At 43.5% G+C, this 22,947-nt stretch overlaps 2 protein-coding genes across 3 annotated transcripts; both read left to right on the top strand.

Annotated features, from left to right (window-relative positions):
- Positions 1-187: 187 nt before the first annotated feature.
- Positions 188-9,919, top strand: mus81 (MUS81 structure-specific endonuclease subunit). Of its 2 annotated transcripts, none has more exons than XM_042070983.1 (17): positions 188-274; positions 639-787; positions 875-1,004; positions 3,966-4,096; positions 4,205-4,321; positions 4,439-4,519; positions 4,661-4,749; positions 4,925-5,131; positions 5,887-6,045; positions 6,187-6,314; positions 6,560-6,672; positions 7,004-7,123; positions 7,494-7,589; positions 8,666-8,782; positions 9,183-9,286; positions 9,373-9,456; positions 9,759-9,919. In XM_042070983.1, the coding sequence occupies exons 2-17, from the start codon at positions 650-652 to the stop codon at positions 9,823-9,825; spliced, it is 1,881 nt and encodes a 626-aa protein (XP_041926917.1). In that variant the 5' UTR covers positions 188-274; positions 639-649; the 3' UTR covers positions 9,826-9,919. The 2 variants fall into 2 exon arrangements, with proteins under 2 accessions (XP_041926917.1, XP_041926916.1); XM_042070982.1 differs by having other exon boundaries at positions 195-274; positions 642-787.
- Positions 9,920-10,179: 260 nt separating this feature from the next.
- LOC121690417 (transmembrane protein 151A) lies at positions 10,180-17,677 on the top strand. The gene is made up of 2 exons (XM_042070956.1): positions 10,180-10,794; positions 13,432-17,677. The coding sequence occupies exons 1-2, from the start codon at positions 10,735-10,737 to the stop codon at positions 15,250-15,252; spliced, it is 1,881 nt and encodes a 626-aa protein (XP_041926890.1). The 5' UTR covers positions 10,180-10,734; the 3' UTR covers positions 15,253-17,677.
- The last annotated feature ends 5,270 nt before the right edge of the window (positions 17,678-22,947 follow it).

The following is a 22,947-nucleotide window of genomic DNA, read 5'->3' as shown; positions in this document are numbered from 1 at the left end:
GCCTAAAGGCGTCAAAGGGTTATCATTCAACATATTTGCTTTTGTGAAATATTCAAGCTATGGTGATTTTGTTTTCATTATGCAAAGGGTTAATAAAATAACCGCAAAACGTTTACACTTTAAGGACTGAAGATGGCGCTGTTTAGTTAACTGATGGTCCATCAATTTTCATTGCACATGCGCAATGTTTCAAAAACAGTGACGGCGTGCAAGTACCAGACAAATAGACAACAACTCTCTACTCAATGAATGAATGAAGCTTGAAACGCATTTGGTAAAGTTTTTACGATTTCCCATGACGTAAAACAGCGTTTAGTAAGATTAGGAAATTAAATTGTACATCCCCTTGACTTGTTGTTAGCTAATTTGTAAACCTAAGATAGTCAACCAGCCAGATAGCAGTTTAGCTTAACGTTATGTTACCTTTTTGAAGAGTTAACGTTATAGTTTGATTGCATGAACTTGTCAAAACATGCATCAGCTTAACAAGTGAGCGCTATGGATATCGCAAATAGGCGAGTGTGTTGCAGACTAAAAAGACAGGGCATTTTGTGCACCTAAATTTAGCAATGAGTGCAATGATGCTAGCTGTTGTTCAACGTAGTGTTGTTTCGTTGAATGTCTTGCACCTTTCATAGCAGGTAGAGGAATGCCATCTGAACCAGTGCGTCTGGGTCGGAAACGGGCCCTACCCCCCTGTCCAAATCCCCTGTTCCTTCAGTGGCTAACCGAGCTGCGAGATCAGGCAGCAGAGAAAGGCCTTAAAACTCAATACGTGTATCAGAAGGTGAGGCCAATCCTTGTATCTGAAGCTGTCGAATTACAAACTAGTGTATCTAGTTTAGATGTGTATTTCAAAATGTATTTTCCTCAGGCACTAAGTTCTTTGAAAAAGTACCCTCTCCCACTGAGGAACGGGAAAGAAGCAAAGATATTACAGAATTTCGGGGACGGTATCTGTAAGATCTTGGATGATCGACTTGAGAAGTATTATAAAGAAAATGGTGAGCTCATTCAAAGTAGCCTACAGCCTATTAGGGGTTTGCACGGCGTGTCATCAGATCTGAACATCCCCATATTGGAGATACTCGCCTCATTAGAAAGCATTAGGCACTGAAGTAAATCCCTAACATCGTCAAAGAAAATGGTTAATTATTGCCGTGTTTTAGGTTGTACCAATAGGTCAGACTGAGAAACTTGTAGTGTACTTGTAGGTATCGACTTCCAAAAGTTATTAAAAAACCAGGGAGAAGGGACAATAATGCCAGAAGTTATCAGAGAAAGGGGGGCGCTTGTGGTTGAACTTGGTACTTCGTCTCCCTCACCCAACTCATATGGATCTGCGCTGCCAATAATCCGTAATTTCTCGAAATATCGCGCCTTTTCTTGTGGTCCAAGTCCTGCCCTATATGCCTTTGCATTTTAGACGCATTTTGATGAGATTTTCTGTTGTTTAGACACGCCTACAATCACGTAAGACAGTGGTCCCCAAACATTTTCTTCCGAGTGCCAGCTCACTATGCCTGGCTCTAAGAGAGGGCCAGAGACTCGGAGTATATCAGTAACCATAAATACATGTAGCTTAGCGCTGTGAACAAAGCAGGGATGGAAATTAACCACCTGCACCCCGCCAAATGCGGGTAGTTTTGTGCGCTGGCGGGTGAATTTGGTCAATTTACCAGCCACTGTGGCGGGTAGAGCTAGTACCACAAATAGTCAGATCCGGTCTAATTTTCATAATAATTGACGGTTAAAAATAAGAAAGTGTCTGTAGGGATCATGTAGCCTAACGTTTCCAGCCTATAAGGGTAAATCGCGCTGATTTGAAGTTCTACGACTCGTAGTGAGCCGCCACCGCAGCATAGCCTAGGCACTGGTGCAACGCTTCACTTTCACTTCACTACCATTAAGAAACTGTCACTATGCTTTCATGTGCCACTGCTAGATTATTTCAGCATGACTGCATAGACATAAATCTAGTCAGATCTGTGGATCTGCGTTATATCTTCACAGGCTAATATTTTCACGTAAATAGTTCTCTTTTGAATTGGCCAGTAGGCCTAGGTATTTAATCCGGCCCGCGACACGCTGCTATTTAGACCTATGAGGCAGACAGACGGACATCTCCACATCCATTCGTCGTGATGGAATATCTCACAAACTTTTCATTCAAAGAAATTACAAACCGTATCAGAATAAACAGCAGAATTTACCGAACGCAAAGGTGTAAAGCATTCCCTTATACAAGTTATAGCCGTTCCCGAGTAATCCGGTTTTGAAATTGAAGCAAATGTCTACACGGTCTCCAATGTTGGGCTTTTGTCATATATGATAAGGCCAAATACAAAATAAATGTTAACAATATCGCCTAGATAACTATACAACCAGATTTTTTCCAATGTAGTTTCACAAAATGCTAAGCATGCATATTACGTTTCTTAAAGCTGAGCTGTGCTTAAATTGTTCAGTGCATGATTTCATTACGGGCCAAATAGAAAATAAATGCTAAATGTTAAATATAGCCTTGATACCTGTAAATATTTAAATCAGATGATGTACACTATAGTTAGATCAAGTTGGAGAGTTGGATTATAGGATGCTCCAGAACTCACACAAACGGAGTCTTAAAGGAGCCACACCACTTTTATGACAAGACACTATAGCAAATGAATGTGGTTCTGTTGACTTTTAGTTTTGTTGCTACTGTGCTTGGAGGACAGGTTTAGGGCAAAACTCAGCACATTTTAGTCATATTGCAATAATGCCGATTACCGTGATCATTTTGGGTAGCCTATAATCATGATATCACATTTTCATGCCGTTTCTCTAGTGGCTGGTAAAAAAGTTGAGTGGCTGGTAGATTTTGGAATCCACCAGCCACAGTGGCAGGTAGAAAAAATATTTAATTTCCATCCCTGGAACAAAGGCAGTCTACCTTAGTTGAATATTCCATTACATTTAATCTATAGGCTATTGCAATTTAATACCATTGTTATCTGTGTTTATATTGCCATCATGCCATTTCAGTGTAAAATGTAGCTCAAATGAAATAATACTAATAATAGCATTCTCAAAACTATAAGCAGGGAGTCCCAAAAGTATATTTTGAACTCTGAACTTTGCATACACAGCTCACGTGTGAACAAGCAATATCCTACAAATAATTTAAAGTTCTCAAACTATGAGTGGTGGCAGAAACATCTGAAATGACCATCATTCTAACTTTCACTCACCTGATGAGAACTTAGTGAACTCTGTATGAACATTTGAACGAGTGAATAACAAATATAAATAATTATACCAGAAAGTTCCAGAATTATGACTTGAATAGAAGTTAGTTAGTTAGTTATTAACAATTAATTGATACATTTTTAGAATACTTTGAGCACTGATGCAGTCAGCAGAGGCCTCTTACATTGTTTGCAGGTAGGCCTACTATACATTTCATTCCGTTTTCGATGGCAAACGCGAAACAGCGCCAAAACAACCACCAGTGGACAAAAAGAGTATTACATGTGTACTGTTAAGACCCGCTATAGAGAATGAATGGGGGAAATTACGGAGGTTATAGTTTGACGATGTCGTACTCCCGTCCTATATCCTATATACGATCCTATATACCACGGACATGTTTTGGGGGGCCACCTAAAATGAGGTGGCTGGCCGTAGTTTGGGGACCACTGACGTAAGATATCCAAAGTGCATAATACTCCATTGTACTTCATTCACTGAGTATCGCCAATATGGCCGCGAGTGCTGGGTTACCATAGTTACCGGCCAGAACGTGACGTCGGTGCAAACCCCTAATACACATTACACACTCCCATCTATCTCCTATCACCTCTATCACTCAGGTATTATAAAAACATATCATATTTCTGGCCTTGTCTGATATCGTTACTAATGTGTTACTAGAAGTGCTGTGTCTGTTTCCCCTATCTTTCACCCCACCTCTTCCATGTCAGGTCCAGACGCACCCATACATTCCCTCCCCAGTGAAGTAAAGGCTTCAGGTCAGTGCAGCAGTAACCAGGACCCGTCAAAAGCTTTCTTAAACACTCAGGAACCCTCTGCAACGAGTGGTGGACCCCACAAGGTGGAGATGCGCTGTCTCACTTCAACCTAGTGGTTTATGTCATGTAAACATATTTGCAGTTTTTAAATGGAAATGGTCATCTCTTGTTTGTTTTTTATCTGTTGGCAGAGGACCAAAAAAGTAGATGCAGGGAAAGCGAAAGGGGGCCGAAAGAAGAGGGGATATGTTCCTCAGAAGAGGTCTGGAGGTTATGCAGTGCTGCTCACACTCTACAGGCACACTCAGGTACATGCATGCACACGTACTCCCCGACCACATCATATTCAAAGCATTTACAGCTGCATTGAGTCACGGAGTTGCGCCAGCTCACTCTCTCCTTTTTATTATTTCTATGGTCCAAAGGTCCCAGGCAATAAAGGCTTCATGTTCAAAAATGAGCTGCAGACGGAGGCTCAACCTCTTTGTGACAAATCATTCACTGTGGTTAGTGCAAGTGACCGACTTTATCATTTCAGAATAATATGATATGTGACAGTGTTTTATAGTCTTTCTCATATCAGATGGCAGATGGAATTGTGGATGGAGTTGTGCTAACTGTGCTCTCTTCGTCTGGTGCATGTACAGCCAGATCTGGGGAGTAAGTACACAGCCTGGTCCTCTGTCAGCACTCTCATTCAGAGGGACTTGGTGCTGAAGACTCACAACCCAGCCAGGTAAATCCCATAATTCCTCATGTTTGAAAAGAACTTTATCCTGAGACTTAATCTATGTCGTAAGACTGGATTTCCCACTAAAAATCATGCAGTCCAAAAATAGTATTTTGAGTTTATCTTTCCCTCTCTCACATTTTGCCCCCCTTTTTGTCATCACTTTTCTATCCTGTCTCAGATATGCTTTGACTGAGCTGGGCCTGGCTGTCGCAGAACAACTAGAATCAGGAGACAGGGAGGAGAGGAGTGAACAAGACGTGGAAGACACAGGGGAAGCAGGAGAACCAGTGGCCTGTCCAGACACAGTGGATCTGACCCAGGGTGATGATGATGATGATGATGATGATGATGGTGGTCATGATGATGAAGACGAAAGAGAGGGCAGGTGAGGGGTGACCCACTTGAAAGAAACTTCTTAAGGAGGGAATTTTTATTTAAGTGTAATTACAGCGAATTATGCCGTTTTTCTGCATTAAAACAAATCAAATAAGCTGTGGAGACAGTATTTTTCGTTGATCAACCACTACTGAGCTTGCTCCGGTATATGCTACAGCCCTAAATCGCAAACAGTGGATTAAGTATATATACTCTTTTGGTCCCGTGAGGGAAATTTGGTCTCTGCATTTATCCCAATCCATGAATTAGTGAAACACACACAGCACACAGTGAACACACAGTGAGGTGAAGCACACACTAATCCCGACGCAGTGAGCTGCCTGCAACAACAGCGGCGCTCGGGGAGCAGTGAGGGGTTAGGTGCCTTGCTCAAGGGCACTTCAGCCGTGCCTACTGGTCGGGGTTCGAACCGGCAACCCTCCGGTTACAAGTCCATGAGTACAAGTCGGCCATGAGCGAAATGCTTCCCAAATAGAATTTTTTTAACCAGTAATATTGCTCAAAACAGCATCAAACCTCGTCAGTAGCTTGCTCAAGGTCCCGACACATAAAACAAAGCACCAACAAGAAAAATTAGCAATATTATGAACAATATTACTGGTTAAAAAATGGCAGGTCAAACTCTGTGAGTAATCGGAAATCAGAATCGGCCCAGAAAATTGCTTCTGATATATCATATAGGTTCATATAGAGGGGTCTGCAGGGACCTGACTGCTCTTGAGTGTGATGATTGTTTTTGAACAGGTTGGCAAAGAGGGCGCCCCCTGCTGCTTGTTTGGATGATGAAGTGGACCTGACAGAAGAGTGCCTGGCTGTGGAACAAGGAGAGGCAGCAGCAAATGGCATTCTTCTGCCTGGCTGCTATGACATCATTCTCTGTATTGACTTCATAGAAACAACTGGGTGAGATCATAAGTCTAGGAGCCTAGTATTATGCACTTGACTGTGGAAAAAAAGGTTTAAGAACCCTCTGAATACTTAACGGTTAACTTAACAGTTTCCTCTTCCGAGAGGAGTTGATCAATGCTTGTTTATGTATCACAGGGGCAATACTGTCAAGAAGCAAGACCTGGTTAAGGAGTTACAGAAGAATGGAGTGACCTTTGACATTAGGAAGCTAAATGTGGGGGACTTCCTTTGGGTTGCCCGAGAACGAGTTGCCCCTGATCAAGGTAATGTAGCACCGTATATGCACAACTATAATCATGTACACACAGGCACTTCTATCTCCAGTACTTCTTCACAACATGTGACATTTTAATTATGCTTTACCAGATTTTAAATGCTTACCAAAGATTGTGATAGTGTTGGTCCCTCCGGCGAAAATGATACCCTAAAACTTCTGTATTTCCTATAAACAAAATAGATGACTGAATAGAGTGCCTGGTGTCTGAATATTCATAAACCTTCATCACAGAGCAACTACGGCCACCTCCGGTCAAAGAGTTGGTCCTGGATTACATCGTCGAGAGAAAACGAATGGATGACCTGTGTGGCAGCATTATAGACGGGCGCTTTCGGGAACAGAAGGTAAAATCAATGGCTCAGCCAAGTGAAATGTACCTGAAATGACCTCTTAGTTAGTAGCATCCATGTTAGTTGTGTAACTGAAGCGTTCCCTTTACATACCGTCTGCTGCAACAATTAGCTTCCACTATAATCAATGGAACTGGCTACACCAGACATGATGGCGGCACGTACTTTAAAAACAAATTAGACCAGTCTTCTAAAACTGTTTTTATGCTACACAGAGCGCTTCAGTTGTGGGCCCGGTGTAGCCCGGGCTTTACTTAGCTTGGTAGTCTGGAGGAGTAACCTATATAAAACCTGAACACTCATGGATGTTGCCTTTTCCTCACAGTTCCGTCTGAAAAGGTGCGGCCTGTTCAAGCCCATTTACCTGGTGGAGGAGCACGGGTCAGCTGCTGCTCACCTAAGTTTACCAGAGAGCACCTTGCAGCAGGCTATAGCCAATACACAGGTGTGACACACACACTTACTTACGCACATACACTCTTTCACTTCAGGTGTCTGCTTAAACTGCTTAAACTTGAAATTATGAAAAATGATTGATATTATTATTGATAAAGGCTGTGTGCCGAAAACATCGGTTATAAATAAATAATGCATTAAAAGATCAGAGTGTGTGGTTAGTTACTCTTTTTTTAAACGTGAAATTTTACTATAACACAGTATAACTGGCATGTTTTCACGCTCTCAAACTGTTTTCTGAGGAAGAATAAAAATAATTGGTAACAGTTAAAGATGTTAATACAATGATTCCCCACACTCAATTAAATAATAGCGTTATTGTCAGTATTAAATAACTTCTCATACTGTGTGCGTGCTAGGTGGTGGATGGCTTCTTTGTGAAAAGAGTACAGGATGTGATGGAATCTGCTGCCTACCTCACCATTATGACCAGATACCTACAGAAGCTGTACCAAGTGAGATGCAAATTCTTGTGACAATGACCTATTGGGCTCTGCTGTAGACATAATTCTAATTATCGGTACTGAATATTTAGGATGAGGTACAGTCCACCATTCTGGCAAAAAGTTGGTGAGATTTGAGCTCAACAGCCGAGCAGATTATACCTCTGCTCTTCAGGCTCCTAATTTGACATATTGATTGGCTGTGAGAGTGTATGGCTTGGTTGAAGCCACGGTTCTTGAACCAGTTCCATTAAAAAGAATTGAGCCTTGGTGCTTTCTAGTGAGTCAGCCCACAACCGCGCCACCAGTCCTAAATGCAACCTAGGATGTGTCATCAACAGGGAGGGCGTTGCCTGTTAACTATAAAACGATGCACCCACTCCGGTTCACAGGAACAACTATTTTTGGTGCCAGCTCCGAACCAAATTTCCAGGTTCTGATCAGATTTACTATTGATCAAAATTCTGTGAACGGTCCAATGTCAGGAATGTGAACCAGACATTGTCAGTTCTCTGTTGGTGGAAGAGGCCTGTTGTTTTTCCATTCACAGATCCAGAACCGTGTGTGAACATCAGTGTTTCTTGTGCATGTGTAACGGATGCCAGCTAGCTTAGCTGTGCTTGTGGAACGTTGGTAAACCTCACTCCCCGACACCTCAAGAGTGCTGCTGGCATGCGAGCTAGTAGCCTGGGATTTTAGCTCAACTGTCTCGCTCGCCTCCCGATCCGAGGTGCTGCTGTTCGCGGGTTCGAGTCCGAGCGTATGCAGGGCTGAATCGCGCAGGTTCAACACAACGCGGGTTACACATGCACACAGAACAGATCGCTAGAGGGCCAGAAAGTTTAACCAAATGTACTGTATATTGGATTAGGCTCATAGACCATTTCAGGTTAAACCTATGCTTATGCTGCATGCTTTACTATGATATCTGAATATGATATGAAGGTCTGAATGATTTGGTACATTTTGTGAAGTTTGGGTTTGTTGTGGGTAATGTGGTTTGTTTTCGGTTCATTCTGTCAAAAGTCTAGTGTGCCAGTCTGTGTCTAAGCCCAGCCTAAGTCATTGCTTGGGCTTTTTTTGTTCAGAACCGGACACTGTACTGTCGCTCCAGAGAGCTGGAGGGGGACGGCCCAAGAGATGCCAGCATCTCTTGTTCTCTAATGTCCTTTGCTGAATTCAACCATGGAGCAGTCAAAAATAAGGTAATGTGCATATTAGGGCTGCAACATTAATGGATTATTCTAGTAGTTGTCTATTAAATTAATCGCCAATTATTGGTAATCGGTTTATTAGTTTGTTTAATTTTCTAAGGAAAATACCTCAAAATTCACTGATTTCAACTTTTTAAACTTGAATATTTTCCCATTTACTTACTTAACTTTACAGTAAACTAAATGTCTTCGGTGTGTGGACATTTTTCACCATTTTCGGACATGTTATCGGTCAAACAACAAATTTATTAATTGAGAAAATAATCGACAAATGAATCCACTACAGAAATAATCATTAGCTGCTGCCCAGGCACATAGTATGTGTCTGTGTGGTAAGAGGTAAAATTCAGGTTATTTTCATCTCTGTGCTGCATGTCTTCATTTCCTGAAGTGTCAGACCGTGAGGGAGGTGTTTGCCCGCCAGCTAATGCAGATCAGTGGACTCTCTGGGGACAAAGCGGCAGCCATATTGAATCGCTACAACACAGTGAACAGGTACACACTCTCTACACTCCGTACTTTGGTTTAAGCACAGTCACAAAAAACAGAAACAAAGATCCTCCATTTTGTTTCTTCTCCAGCCTTGTGCAGGCCTATGACCGATGCTCTAGTGAAACAGAGAAAGAGAAACTTCTCTCCTCCATCAAATATGGAAAACTTAAAAGGTTTGCCCCATTTTAATTTACCCTGCCGTCATCATCCATCTTGATTACCCATCAAGTAAATATTTCCCAGGCTAATTGTTTTGGCTGGTGTTCAACTGTATTGATGTAGCCTGTTCCTGTTTTTGCAACCACAAGATTGTCCATATATGTCCATCACATTACTGGAGTCTTCACTATTTAAAATTAGTAATCTACCATGGCTAATTGCCTATAGATAGCTAGCTTACCATGTAAATGTTTACACCATTTTGTGGAATTAATGAGATGACACTTGTTTTTCTGCCATTGATATTTCCCCACAGGAACCTGGGTCCAGCTCTCAGCCGTACTGTTTACCAGCTCTATTGTACTAAAGGTCCACTGTCATAGTGTCCCACATAGGGTCATATTTTTGTTCAGCAGAATTTGTTCTTTGCCATGTTTGTTTTCATGTATCAATTGATCTGTAAAATAATAAACTAAGGATTTAATAAAGTTTATAAATTAAATAAAATGAAAATAACTTTTTTCCTGAAAGGTGGGTTCCCAAGATCGTTACATTTTAATTAACTTAAAGGGTTGTTCTGTAACAAGTCCGAATATTGCAATGCTTTACCAATGTGCGTGTGCGCATGTTTAATAGGCTACATCGTGTAAACCGCTGTGACAAATGTTTAGGTCTGCCCGATTGTTTTTGTACAGGTGGGTGACGTCAGTGGGGGGGGGGGGACACGGAAGGTGAAAGGCATCGTTCCTGAAAGACGGGATTGGAAGGAACCTCCGATGACGTGCGCTATTTTTTCGTGCAGATAAAATGCAACTCGTGAAAAGACAGCATTTTACTCATTTGCCTGGTTTAGGTGTTTAGTTTTGGAAATGTCCTTAACTCACTGATCTGTTAGCCTAAGCTCTGGAAGCATCTTCCGCTCATTCCTGCATCCGCGTTACCGCCTCTGCACCGACGAATCGCATCCAACCTACCTGCGCATCCTTGAATTAGTTGCCAAAATGGCATCGGCAGCGTCGGGAACAGGCTAGCAGGCGACGTGCCCTGATGTGATGAAATGGACCGTGTATGTCCAATATATTTGAGTTCAACAGCTTGGGAGTGTCTGGATGCTAGTTTTTGAAAATAATGCCAGAATGCCGCAGGCACTGCTGTTGTGAAACTGGATCCGGTCGAGCGACGAATGGGGTGACTTCTCCGGCAAGAAGGTCCCAGACGCGGGCCATCGGATTCAGCGCCTCCCGGGCGGACCCCCAGCTCTAACGGGGTCGTCTGGGGGGCAATCGGAGAAAATGCAGGAGGTGACGGTGGAGGGGGATGATCCCATTTTAGACGGGACTAACAGAGAGGTGGTAAGACGTTTTGGCTTTTTGTGGACATCAATTTTTGTTAGAAGCAGTCCTCCAAATTAAGTCAAATTCTAGGGAGTAGCTAATGGCTATGGCGAATAGGCCTATAACTTGAGTGTAGCATATCATAACTGCTCATTAATTTAAATTATATTTTACAAATATGATAGGGCCTAGGCCAGATCTGAAGATGTTGGTCTCCTTTTCCCACGTCCGGTAGGCTTGTTTTCTTTCATGTAGTGGGCCATGAAGCCACACCACATGCAAAGGAAACTTTAGAGAATCGTTTAAGCATGTGGACATGGTTAGACTGTAGAATAGGCCTATCTTCCAAAGTATGGACATCTTCAAACGCTTGATTGAATGGCTGAAAGTGGAGAGAAGGCCTGTTCAATTTTTATTTAAGTGTACATTCACTTAGTATACCCATATCTGCCTTTTCACCATTTTTAAATGGCTGCACTGCATTGTAGGTTTCTACAGTAGACATAATTTCATAGACTTATGGTCATATACACTCACCTAATCTTTGACACACTGGTAATGTGCAAATTCTTAATGTCATGCTTGTATCTTAACAGAGGGGACAAAAGCTACAGGGATTTTTTATGTAGCCTGTGTTTTCACCTTGTATTTGAGATTGTGTTGGGAGATCAGTTTCAACGAATAGTGAGAATACCTGCTGTGGCATCATCATGTCCATGCTTGTGTGTCCATACAGTACATTTTTTCTATACATTACAGTAGTTGCCATGCATAGAGTGATCCAGGTTTGTGCTGAGTATAGACATATACTGTGTCTGACAGATCAAGCAGCAACACTGATGCAGTTAGATGCACATTCATACACTAGTTGGAAAAGAGTGAAAACAAAGAACATTCTAGATTCTTGCAGTTTCCCCGAGATGACCTTGTCAAGTTTTATTTGATCAATGGCTTTAAGTCGTTTATGTTCGGAAACATTTCCTCATTTTGCATTACCATACTGACACATCACCATAACGCACACATACAAATCTTGCTGGGTCTATCATTGTCATTCTCTTTCTCTGCCAATCTGAGGTGCTGAGTTAACCTTCTGTCTCTTGTTACATGCAGATCAATGCTGATAGAGACAGGCAGAAAGGAGAGGGAAGGGACGACAAAGAGAGAAACTGGGACTGTTCAGTGCTAAGCTCCTGTGTGTGTGTGTGTGTGTGTGTCAGTGGTGCAGTTAGTGTGCCGTGTGTGTGTCAGTGGTGCAGTCAGTGTGCCGTGTGTGTTTTCCTCGGCTCTCACGGCAGTTTGCCCTTCACACAGATGGCCCAGTCCATATGGGTGCATGTCTCTCAGACTCCAATTCCTCTTCACTGGGTGACAGAGATACAGCAGGGTGTATGGGCAGTGCTCTAAAAAACAGTGCATTGCAGGCCAAGGCAGGGATGAAGGCATCCTTTGATTATATGCCAAACTTATGTTGGAGAACAACGGAGTCAGTCGGAAAAGTTTATGCTGAGAATACCCTGCGTTTGGCTTTTCTGGACAACTGTCCATCACATTATTTCAATGGCCAGGACCTTTTTGCTGGCTATAGCTGAAACTCTAAAGAATCACAAGCCAGCATACTCTTTCTCTCTTTCCTTTCCCTGTACGTAAGGCCTACTAAAGTATATTTAGCCTTTAACATAGTGTTTCTTTCTATGCATCAGTGGCCACCTCACTAAGATTGTCCATTGTTATAATGAATAATCTAATAACCAAATACCCTCAGAGTATACACAAACTGAATATGAAATGAGCGTGTCATTGCGACCTCCTGCACCACCCTAGCCCTGTGGCTCTTCACTAGAAACGAGCTGATGAACAGTCATTGGAATTCCCACACCTGTATTAGTATATTATTGTTGGAGAGAATCACTAACTAGGACTACTTCCTTCTCTAATTTCCTGCATCCCACATTCCAATCCTGCTCATTTCCCTTTCCCTAATTTCCTGCTCATTTCCCATTTTCAACAACTTTTTGTTAACTAATAATAACCATTCTGTATTAGTTTCAGTGATGCATTAATAGTAATTTGTTTATTAGTATGCTAGACACTTCCTGGAAGGCTTTTCAGCCAGCACGATCATTTCCAATTGACCATCACACAGACCCAGTTGGGTGTTACACCTAATGAATGAGCAGGTTAAAATGTTTAAGGATTCATGCGTGTGTAGAAGTTGAATAAAGAGTTGCACTGTTAGGCATAAACAAGATGTGTAGTGTAGGAGTGAACATGAAAGGAGCAGAATAGCAGAGGATGCCTTTGCTGATGCTCCACCGGATATAAATGTGCTGGCTGAAATAGTTTTTCGTGGCATATAGTCCATTGAAGCTGATGAGGATTTTCCATTTGATGAGGATAACTACATCATTAAACTGCATTATTTGATTTATTAGAGATGTTGGTGATAGCCGTTGTTAATGGTTGTCTGATAGGATGAACTACCAGAGAATATGCAAAAGAAGTAAGCTGTAATACAAACTAATGTTTTTTTGTTCTGTCAGAATCAGATTTATTCTGCCCAGTTTTCGTGATATCTGCCTTCCATCTATTTAATGGTCATTATAAATCCACCCCTGATCCACTCACGTCTGTTTCCCACCCTCTCCCCTGCAGCAACGTCCGGTGAGGCAGTCCCTGCTAGCGTCTCTGTGTCGCGAGTCGCATTGGAAGTGCCTGCTGCTGACCTTGCTGATGTACGGCTGCTTCGGCACTCTGGGCTGGTGTGCCTTCTGCACCGTGCCCGTCCTCCCGTCTTCCTCGTCCTCCTCGTCCTTGTTCTCCTTCGCCGCCGCCCCCTTCGACCACTCCAACGATCCCACGGAGCCGCCCTACGCCTACGGCGACCTCGGGATGACCAGCCCGTGCTCCAGCGGCTATGTTTACATCCCGCTGGCCTTCCTGGCCATGCTGTACGTGGTGTACCTGGTGGAGTGCTGGCACTGCTACTCGAAGACGGCCACGCTGGCGCAGGCGGAGACGGCCGAGGTGTACGAGCGCGTGCAGAGGCTCCAGCAGGCCACGCCCTGCATCTGGTGGAAGGCTATCAGCTACCACTACGTGCGGCGCACGCGGCAGGTGACGCGCTACCGCAACGGCGACGCCTACACCAGCACACAGGTGTACCACGAGCGCGTCAACACGCACGCCGCCGCCTCGGAGTTCGACTACGGCCGCTACGGCGTCAACGACGTGTCCAGGGACCTGCGGGGCCTGATGGAGCACCCGGCCGTGCGCCTTCGCTTCACCAAGTGCTTCAGTTTCGCCAGCGCGCGGGCGGAGGCCGCCTACCTCACGCAGCGCGCGCGCTTCTTCGGCGACAACGAGGGCCTGGACGACTACATGGAGGCGCGCGAGGGCATGCACCTGAAGAACGTGGACTTCCGCGAGCACATGCTGGCCTTCCTGGACCCGGCGCGGCAGCCGTGGTTCGCGCGGCACGCCGTCTTCTGGCTGGCCTCCGCCGTGCTGCTGTCGTGGCCGCTGCGCGTCGTGGCCGAGTACCGCACCGCCTACGTGCATTACCACGTGGAGAAGCTGTTCGGCGACCGCGACGAGACCCGGTCGGGCGACGGCGACGGAGGAGGAAGTGAGGCGGCCAACAACGAGAGGAACGGTAGCGTCGGAGGCGGAGGCTCCAGCTACAGAGCCATCTCTCGCGTCAACACCGTGGACATGACCGAGCTGGAGTGGCACATCCGCTGCAATCAGCAGATGGTGCCCAGCTACTCGGAGGCCCTGCTGATGGACCTGGACACCAGTGGCCCCAACCCGGCCGTGGCCCAAACTGGAGCCCCAACGCTGGCGGGAGGAGGAGGGAACGGAGCCCCGGCCGCCCCGGTGGCGTTCGCCTCGGCCTACCTGCTGCAGAGCTGCCCCCGCTGCAGGCGCTCCACCAGCAGCGCCTCCTTGCCCTCCAGGCTGCGGGGCCCCACGGCGGCCCTGCTCACGGGCACCATGGCCGGGATGAGGGCCAGCGTGGCAGCGACGGCGGCGGCGGCGGCGGGGGGTGGTGGCGTGCCGGGAGCGGGGCCCGGGAGGCTGGTGCTCAGCCGCAGCGGCTTCTCCCTCGGCCGGCTGCAGGCCTCGCGGCCGGCGTCCCTGTTCCACTCGCGCAGCGTGGGCGGGGGGCTGGGGGGACGAGGAGAGGACGGAGGAGGAGGAGGGGGCTTCCTCGGTTTGGGATCCAGGCAGGACGAGGAGAGTAGGGGAGTGCTCGAGGGTGACGGCGACGAAGAAGAGGAAGAGGAGGGGGAAGTGAATGAGGTGAGCGAAGAGAATGAAGAGCGACAGGAGAATGAGCAGGAAGAGGAGGATAGAGAGGATGGGAGGGAAGGAGAGAGGGAGAGACCACCAGCCTATCAGGATGCATTCTTCTTCCCCGTGCTGATTGTCCATGGAGAGGAGAGCTGCCATTCTGGAGAAGATATTTCATAAAGCAGTTGAGACAGAGAGTAACATGGATTGAAACAATGAAATACAAAAGAAAAACATGTATTTGAAAATGAACATAGAAAAAAAAAACTTTAGTATGTACATAAGAAAGGGCAGATAGATATTTTGATGTAAGAATATTGTAGGCTAGGGAATTTTGAGCATAAGGAGAGTGCAGGTTAAAAAGGACCAAATGGCACATTTACAGTATGTGAGCTGAAGTCAGAAAAAAAATACTCAGATTGTTGGATAACTATGCAATGACAAGGGGACGTGAGGAGACAGTCAGAATGGATGTTAGGCCTGTCCCTGCAATTCCTTTAATGCTTAACTAAAGAAGAACAGGACCCAGGGCAGGACAGTGTGGACATATTTTGTCTTCCAAGACCAATAAGAAATAATCACCATGAACACAAAGAAAGAAAACATGTCTGTCACATTCAGCCATTTTGTCTAATGAGGGTCTAAGAGCATCTGTCTTGTGGATCAGACGTCAAATGAATCTCAAGCCGATGGGTCTGTATACATCAGGATTTCTCATTTTCTTATTTCAATCAAAATTATCTCAGCTTTTGTATTTCAGCCTTTTTCCTGATTCATTTGACCTTCTGTTCCAAGTTCAGTGATAACAGGTAACTTTTGAAAATGCCTCAGCAAAGGAAATGTACCATTGACATTTTTTTTTTTTTTTGTCAAAGCGGGTGAGACCTGTGGAAGTTTTTTTTCACCCCTGCCTGTAACCTCAAGTCCTTATGGGAATTCAGCCTGAGGCTATATTTTCAGTAGGTCTGGAAGCCCAATCACCCCTCTGCCTTTTTTGTCTTTTCGACTGATCTCTGGTTTTCTTTTTAGCCATGTGAGCCTTTCAAAGGCTTCCGAAATAAACAGAAAGTATACATTAGATCAATGATTATGCTAAAGATTAAGCAACTCTGTTGGCTGTTGGATAAGAATGTCAGTGCAAAGACTATTATAGACCATTTTTTCATTCCCCCTCATAAAGGGTCATCTCTTTATTTTTGAACACCGGACTCACTTTATTTGCACTACAACAAGTTTTTGTATCATTTTGAGCTCAAGCTTCTCACCAACTTTGCCTCACAAATATTGTTGCTCTTTGTCGTAATAACTCGGCATCACTTTGATTCGTGAGAAAAGATATTCTTGCAGCATGTTGCCTTTCATCCACATACAGTGTGTAATGCTGACCTTAACAGATGCTGAAGCATCATATTATATCTGAGCAATTGGTATCGGGATATAGCCTTTTGTGCCATTATACAACCTCTGACTTCCTGGTAATATTGTACATGACAAGTCACATGCCTCCATCTGCTTGAAGTCTACATCACGTTGAGTCAGACTATATGCAGCAAGCAAATACTCCACAACTATACTTTGTCTCCAGTATAGCTTTTTCTTGTAAGTGATCAACTTTGTGCACCATATAAAGAGCACCACACCTCATGCCAAAGCTGAACCAGTCATGTACACATGTATGAATGAAAGTCACATTCACACAAACAGTTATACTCGCTTCCACATTATATTACACCATTTAAATTAGAAAGGAAGAAACTGAAGAAAAAGAACATATTAAATCTTACCGTAATGTTGTCAGAATGTTATGTGTTGCAACCTGAATGTTGACTATGATCTACTAAGAGTACACAGCGAACGTTCCGTGTGTCACAGATGTGTGTGATTCTCATGTAGCCCAGTTGTGTTTTGCACTGTATGTGATCTAGACGAATAATCTGACTATAACTATGTTGGAGTCTTTTTGTAAGGGTTTTTAGCCTGTAGTATTTTCGGCGGGGATATGTAACATAACCATGGCTAATTTTTTTAACATGCATTTTATTATCACTCCATTCAGTTAGTATGGCACAGAATCAAGGTACATTTACTTTGTGTTGGAGAAAAACATCTAAACATTGGTACAGATTCCCAAGTCACTGTTTAATTAATGGTTGTTGGTTCAATAGTTGAATTTCAATAGCTTCAATAGTTGAATTTTATTTGGAATGACCTGTCACTACCTCTACATATAAAGCTACAGTAACAGTGATCTTGCTTCAGTTCATTACAAATAACAGGCTGTTGTAATGTTAATTATAAAGGCTAAGTTTATTCCCAATTTCGCCTTTGTCTGACAGCAACTGCATCTGCCCTTCAGATTTAAGTTGGCTGAAATAAAATGGTGGAGATGAAGACAGAATAAAGTGAAAGTGTTTTGTCAAATCACATTTTATATTGGTGTTGAGCTTGGAAATGTGACAGTGCCTACATTTGTTTATTTATCGTAATGAACATCTCCTAATGATTTTCTGAATTGTATTCTCCTTTAGCATCCAGTTTACACCTGCATTCATTTTCTTTGAAAAGCTTTAATAATGCTGTAATTAAAACTATGCTGAAAGGTCAATAGTTTTCAAAAGAGTGGGTCATGTGTTACAAGCACATTATTCAGGTTGTTAGCTTCAAAATATTTTTAAAAAGAGACCAAATTTTTTAACAGTAATTTACAGCCTTGATATTTTAGTCAAAAAATAAGTATGCTCGTCTTGATTTTTTAAAACACTGCTGCTCACATGTAGCTGGATGCTTGATCACCTATGACAGACAATAATTCTACTATAAATATAGCTGTAAGCAGCAATGAGGGGGCCAAGCAGTCAGTTCAGCAGTCCAAATTTGCCATGTAACTCAATGCGGTTGCATCAGGTATATAGCATTAAGCAGTCACCGCAAGTTCCATGCCAAACAACCCAAAATTGGCTGAGTTACAAGGTAATTTCCTGTTTGGCGGCTTTGCCACCAATTTCGATTGGCTGTTACGGGCGAATGCTTTTGTCAATCGTTCCAGAAAATTAAACACATAAGGCATGGTCTGAAAATGGTCTGTGCCAATTTTGGTGAAAATCAGATGAAATTTGTGACCTGTGAAAACTTTTTAGTGTTTTTGATTAAAACCAATATGGCGGCCGAATCAATTATGTTGACATCACAAGTTGGCCTGGGTCAGCCTAAGGACATCCAAAAGTACTACCAGACACCACTAGTATGTTTTAATTCCAAACACATCAACAGCTACAGGCCAAAATGCATTTTCGCTAATTACAGCGCCCCCTAGAGGTCAAAGGTCAACAGATTTTTTGAGTGCCCTACTGATGAGGTTATAAGTCATGTACTAAGTTTGGTTATGACAGATGAAAGGGTTGCTGAGATATGAGCTCACTTCCTGTTTGGCGGCTTCGCCGCATATTTCGATTGGCTGTTACAGGCAAACGGTTTTAGTTCCGAAGATGAAAATTGATAACTTTTGTGTGGCTTGGTCTGAAGATGTTGTGTGCTAAGTTTCTTTTTAAAGGTTTTTGAAAAAATCCAAAATGGCGGAAAATCCATCATGGCGGAACTTGACGTCGAACGTTGACGTTGAACTCGGCTTGGTCCAAGGATTTCAACGATACCTCATTTTTGGTAATTGGTCATACGAGTCAAAAGTTACGTGCATGAACGCACGTCCAACTTTGGCCTGTTGGTGGTGCTAGATCGCTGGAGGTGCCGGCATGAAACTTGGTGAAATTAATTATTGGACTGTCCCCAATCAGTGTGCCAAATTTCACAACTTTTGACCAGTCGGTTCTATGGGCTGCCATAGACTTCAATGGCGGAAGCGTAATAATAGGGAAGAAAACATAGAATCACTATGGGTTGCCTCGCAGCTTCGCTGCTTGGCCCCCAATAATGGCTACCTGAATACAAGGCCGTAATCATAATAGACTTCGATGCGGACATGTCCCCCCCAATCTCTCCCCATATAAAGACATAAAGTGTTAACCTACAGTAGCCTGTCACTCACCGCTGTCCAAAATTGAATCACTGGCCGCTGTAGCCTAATCACAAATTGTTAACTGGAATAAATTATATAGGCCTACATAACCACCAGCCCATTGTGTAAATTTAGGATCTGTTAACGTGTTAATGTTATTGTTGATGGGACATTTAATGTTGTATCACCATACCACTAATATACAATAAAAACACAATAACGGTTTATCAATCTCTTGCCTTTTGTCTGTGAGGTTCACAGACACACAAGCTGGCATATGGCTCAAATGACACATACTGGCTCATCATCTCTGTCATGTACATGAGTCAGTCATACTCTAGAAACTTCTATTATACTGAGGGGATGACAGGCACAATTAAAAACACCAACAAAACCATTCACAAAACCACACACACACACTATGGCAAGGCAATACTTGTGCAGCTTGAATGGGCGATAACGCCAACAAGCAAAACCCAATGAATGTTAAAGGAGAATTCCGGTGTGATATTGACCTAAAGTGTGTTGAAACATGATACCGAGTGTGAACGTATGTCTCATAGCCCATCTTGGCTTGTTCTTACTCGTCGCTCGACTTATCGTGACTAAATTCAAGATGGCTGCAAACGCTAAACTTCGTGAAGATACTGTCTGTATAAATCGTCTTGTAAGTAAACTACCAGTGCTTTTTCAAAGTTCTCAATGTCTCGTTTTAAATGTCAGGGCCCTCGGAAGTCTACCAATGAAGTGTGGAGATATATTGAGCCTCGTAAATGGTGTAAAACAGTGATTTATTTGCATGGCTAGCCCGATGCCGAAGCACCACCATTGAAAAAGCTGTTGGTAGCATCGGCTAACTAGCGCCAGATTTTGGAGTGCAGGTACAGAGGGAGGTGGCTTGGCCATGGAGACGGAAATAAGAGGTAAGAAGACTCACTTAATTTGTTCACATATGCAAGTATATAATGTATTTACCAACTAAAACTAACACCATCCATTTTTCCATAGCAATAAGGACAACCATTACCGCATGGCACAGCGAATGGACGCATTTGAGGAGAAGATGGATGAGCTGCTCATGCTCTTAAGGAGCTCCCAGTCACCTCCCTCTGCTCCAGTCGATGACATATTGCTGTCGTCCTGCTCGACAGTCACTGAGCTGCAGGAGAGGAGGAACAAAATGCCCCCCCTCCAGGACTTGTACTCTGGGACCTAAGCGGGCAGAGACCATCACCAAAGACTCCACATATCCTGCCCACACACTCTTTAACTTCCTCCCCTCTGGCAGGCGCTACAGATCCCTGCACACAAAAACAACCAGACACAAGAACAACTCTTTTCCCACTGCTGTCACTCTCCTGAACTGCAGATAAGTGGGGTCATCCCCACATGTCTGTCTATTTGTTGAATGTATAGAGCACCTACCAAAGTCAAATTCCTTGTGTTAGTATACTTGGGTAACATGGAGTCTGATGTTTATATATATTTTTAGACCTTTTATATTTTTTTGTATTTTGATTATTTTATATTAAAGTTATAAATCCCATCAATTTTGCCTGTTCATTAATTCCTGCAAATATATAATAATGCATTCCTGCTCATGCAGTTTAAAGTAGTTTAAAGTAATAATAAAATTGGTATGCAAAGGTTGCAATGTTAGGGGAAGGTTCCCTAAAGGTTCAACGTTTAGGGAAGGGAACGTTCCCTAAATGTTGCTACGTTTAGGGAACGTTATAGGAACGTTCCCTTAAGGTTGCAACGGTTAGGGAACGTTAGGGGAAGGTCTATGAAGGTTGCAACGGTTAGGGAACGTTAGGGGAAGGTTCTCTTAAGGTTGCAACCTTTAGATAACGTTAGGGGAACGTTCAGGGAACGTTTTATATAACCAAGAACTAACGTTCCCGGAACATTCAGCAAACTTTCCATGGGAACCAAAACTTACTCAAAAACTAACCTTCGGGGAACGTTTGGGAACCAAAAACTAACGTTCCCGACACCAAAAACTATGGTTCCCAGGAACCATAAATTGTTAGCTGGGGGGGACAAGCCGAGATGGGCTATGAGACATACGTTCACACTCGGTATCATGTTTCAACAGACTTTAGGTCAATATCACACCTGAATTCTCCTTTAACTATATGCAACATTTTATTGTAAATGAACTTTTCTGTCAATGCTAAGGTGTCATCATGAAGATGCATTTAAAAAATGTAAACATACTTAGACGGAATAACACAAAGAGGGGAAGAGCAGAGCTATATGGAACATTATTACTATTTTAAAATAGTAATGTTGACTCTATGGCTGCGGCCTTGCCTGAATACCTGTACGTTTGACGGTGCCCTCCTGCTGATCTCATTGGTTTAGAGCCAACTCACGTCTCCCCTTAGAAGGAGGAGGTGAATACAGGATAAGTGGCTGACCGTCAAATGACCACAGACGTCTTCTCAAGCTGGATTCGGAACGTTCGGAAGAGCGGTGAGTGGTTTTGGTCATCTCTTACTACTCAGTAGTCTGTAGATTTTATGTGGATGTAAATATGAGTGTAATTATTTGGTGCTGATGTTTACTAATGGCCAATCACTGTATGACCTGGTGACAGTGAGGCCTAAATTGATTATTTATAATGTAATGCAGTTCAATGCAGAATCTTTTTCTCTAAATTAGCTTACTCATTCAGTCGCATGGACAAGGAGGTTACTATTTTTACATAGGCTCGGCTACTTGCCGCACCGTATGTGTAGGTCTGGTCAATCTAAGGATAAGCTGCTAAGCTGCTTTAAGTCACTTCAGACTCAAATCTAACAACCATTTTCCCGTTTATCTTCAAGAAAACAATGCTATTTGCTCTTGAGGATATGTGGCTCTCAAGAGAATGGCCCTGGTCTGGATATTATCAAGCTAGTGGCTCCATTACCCATAGACCCTCATGTCTCTGAAATATTTTTTTTTATTAATGAGGCTCTAGGTCTGGGGGATACTATGCCTTGTGGGATACTTTTTATATCAGTTCAAATTATTTTACATATAGGCATTGTGTATACCTTCAAAGGTTCTAAAATCTATTTCTATGTTTGCAGGAAAAAACTTGGCCAAGTATTGCAGTGGTTAAATTTTAATTCAATTAGCTCTCCCTCTGGTCTGTATTCTTTCGGGGGCTCTGCTTTTGCGAATGACCTTACCAAGAAAATGAATCAAGGACCAAGGAAGAACGCTGGCATGGTGGAGGCAAGAGGCCCATGTGGCACAGTGGAAGTGGTGGAGAAAGGCTCAGCAGTTGGTGCAGAGTGAATGAATGTTGAATGTTAAACTAACTTAACCCCGGTCTACTCTAGAGGAGGATTTTGCAAGGGCAAAGGAGGACAAGGACAGCCCAGCTACAGGCGTGGGGATAAGGATGGGAGGTGATGGCAGACAGGGTGGAGGCAATGAAATATGGTGCAGTGGCATTGGCAGCCACGAATGATGGAGATGATGGATTAGCTAGCTGCAGACACAGTGAAGGACACGATGGAATGTGATGTGTGGTTCAGGATTGTGCTCATATGGTCAGTAATGCAGGCTGGTGCGAAATCAGCATAACTGACCATTTTCTCTTTTGAAGCACCAAATCCCTGTGAACCTGAGTGCATTCGCCAGTGCATTGCACATGCCACAGTGACAAGTATTCCAAGCTCTCCATAGTTTCACTGCCCCAACTTGCCTTTGGTTTCCTCTGGCAAGAACGTTCCCTGGATTCTGGACACTGTTGACTCATCCAGATATCCTTGGCAGTGAAATGGACCTACAGTATTTCATTACCTAAACTCTAGAAGGTTAGGCCTATTGTTTTGCAATACTGACCTCAAATGAAATGTGCCCCT

The sequence above is a fragment of the Alosa sapidissima genome, chromosome 18 (genome assembly GCF_018492685.1).
Source record: "Alosa sapidissima isolate fAloSap1 chromosome 18, fAloSap1.pri, whole genome shotgun sequence".
In the NCBI taxonomy this organism is placed as follows: Eukaryota; Metazoa; Chordata; class Actinopteri; order Clupeiformes; family Clupeidae; genus Alosa; species Alosa sapidissima.
This window is presented reverse-complemented; position numbering and strand designations above follow the sequence as displayed.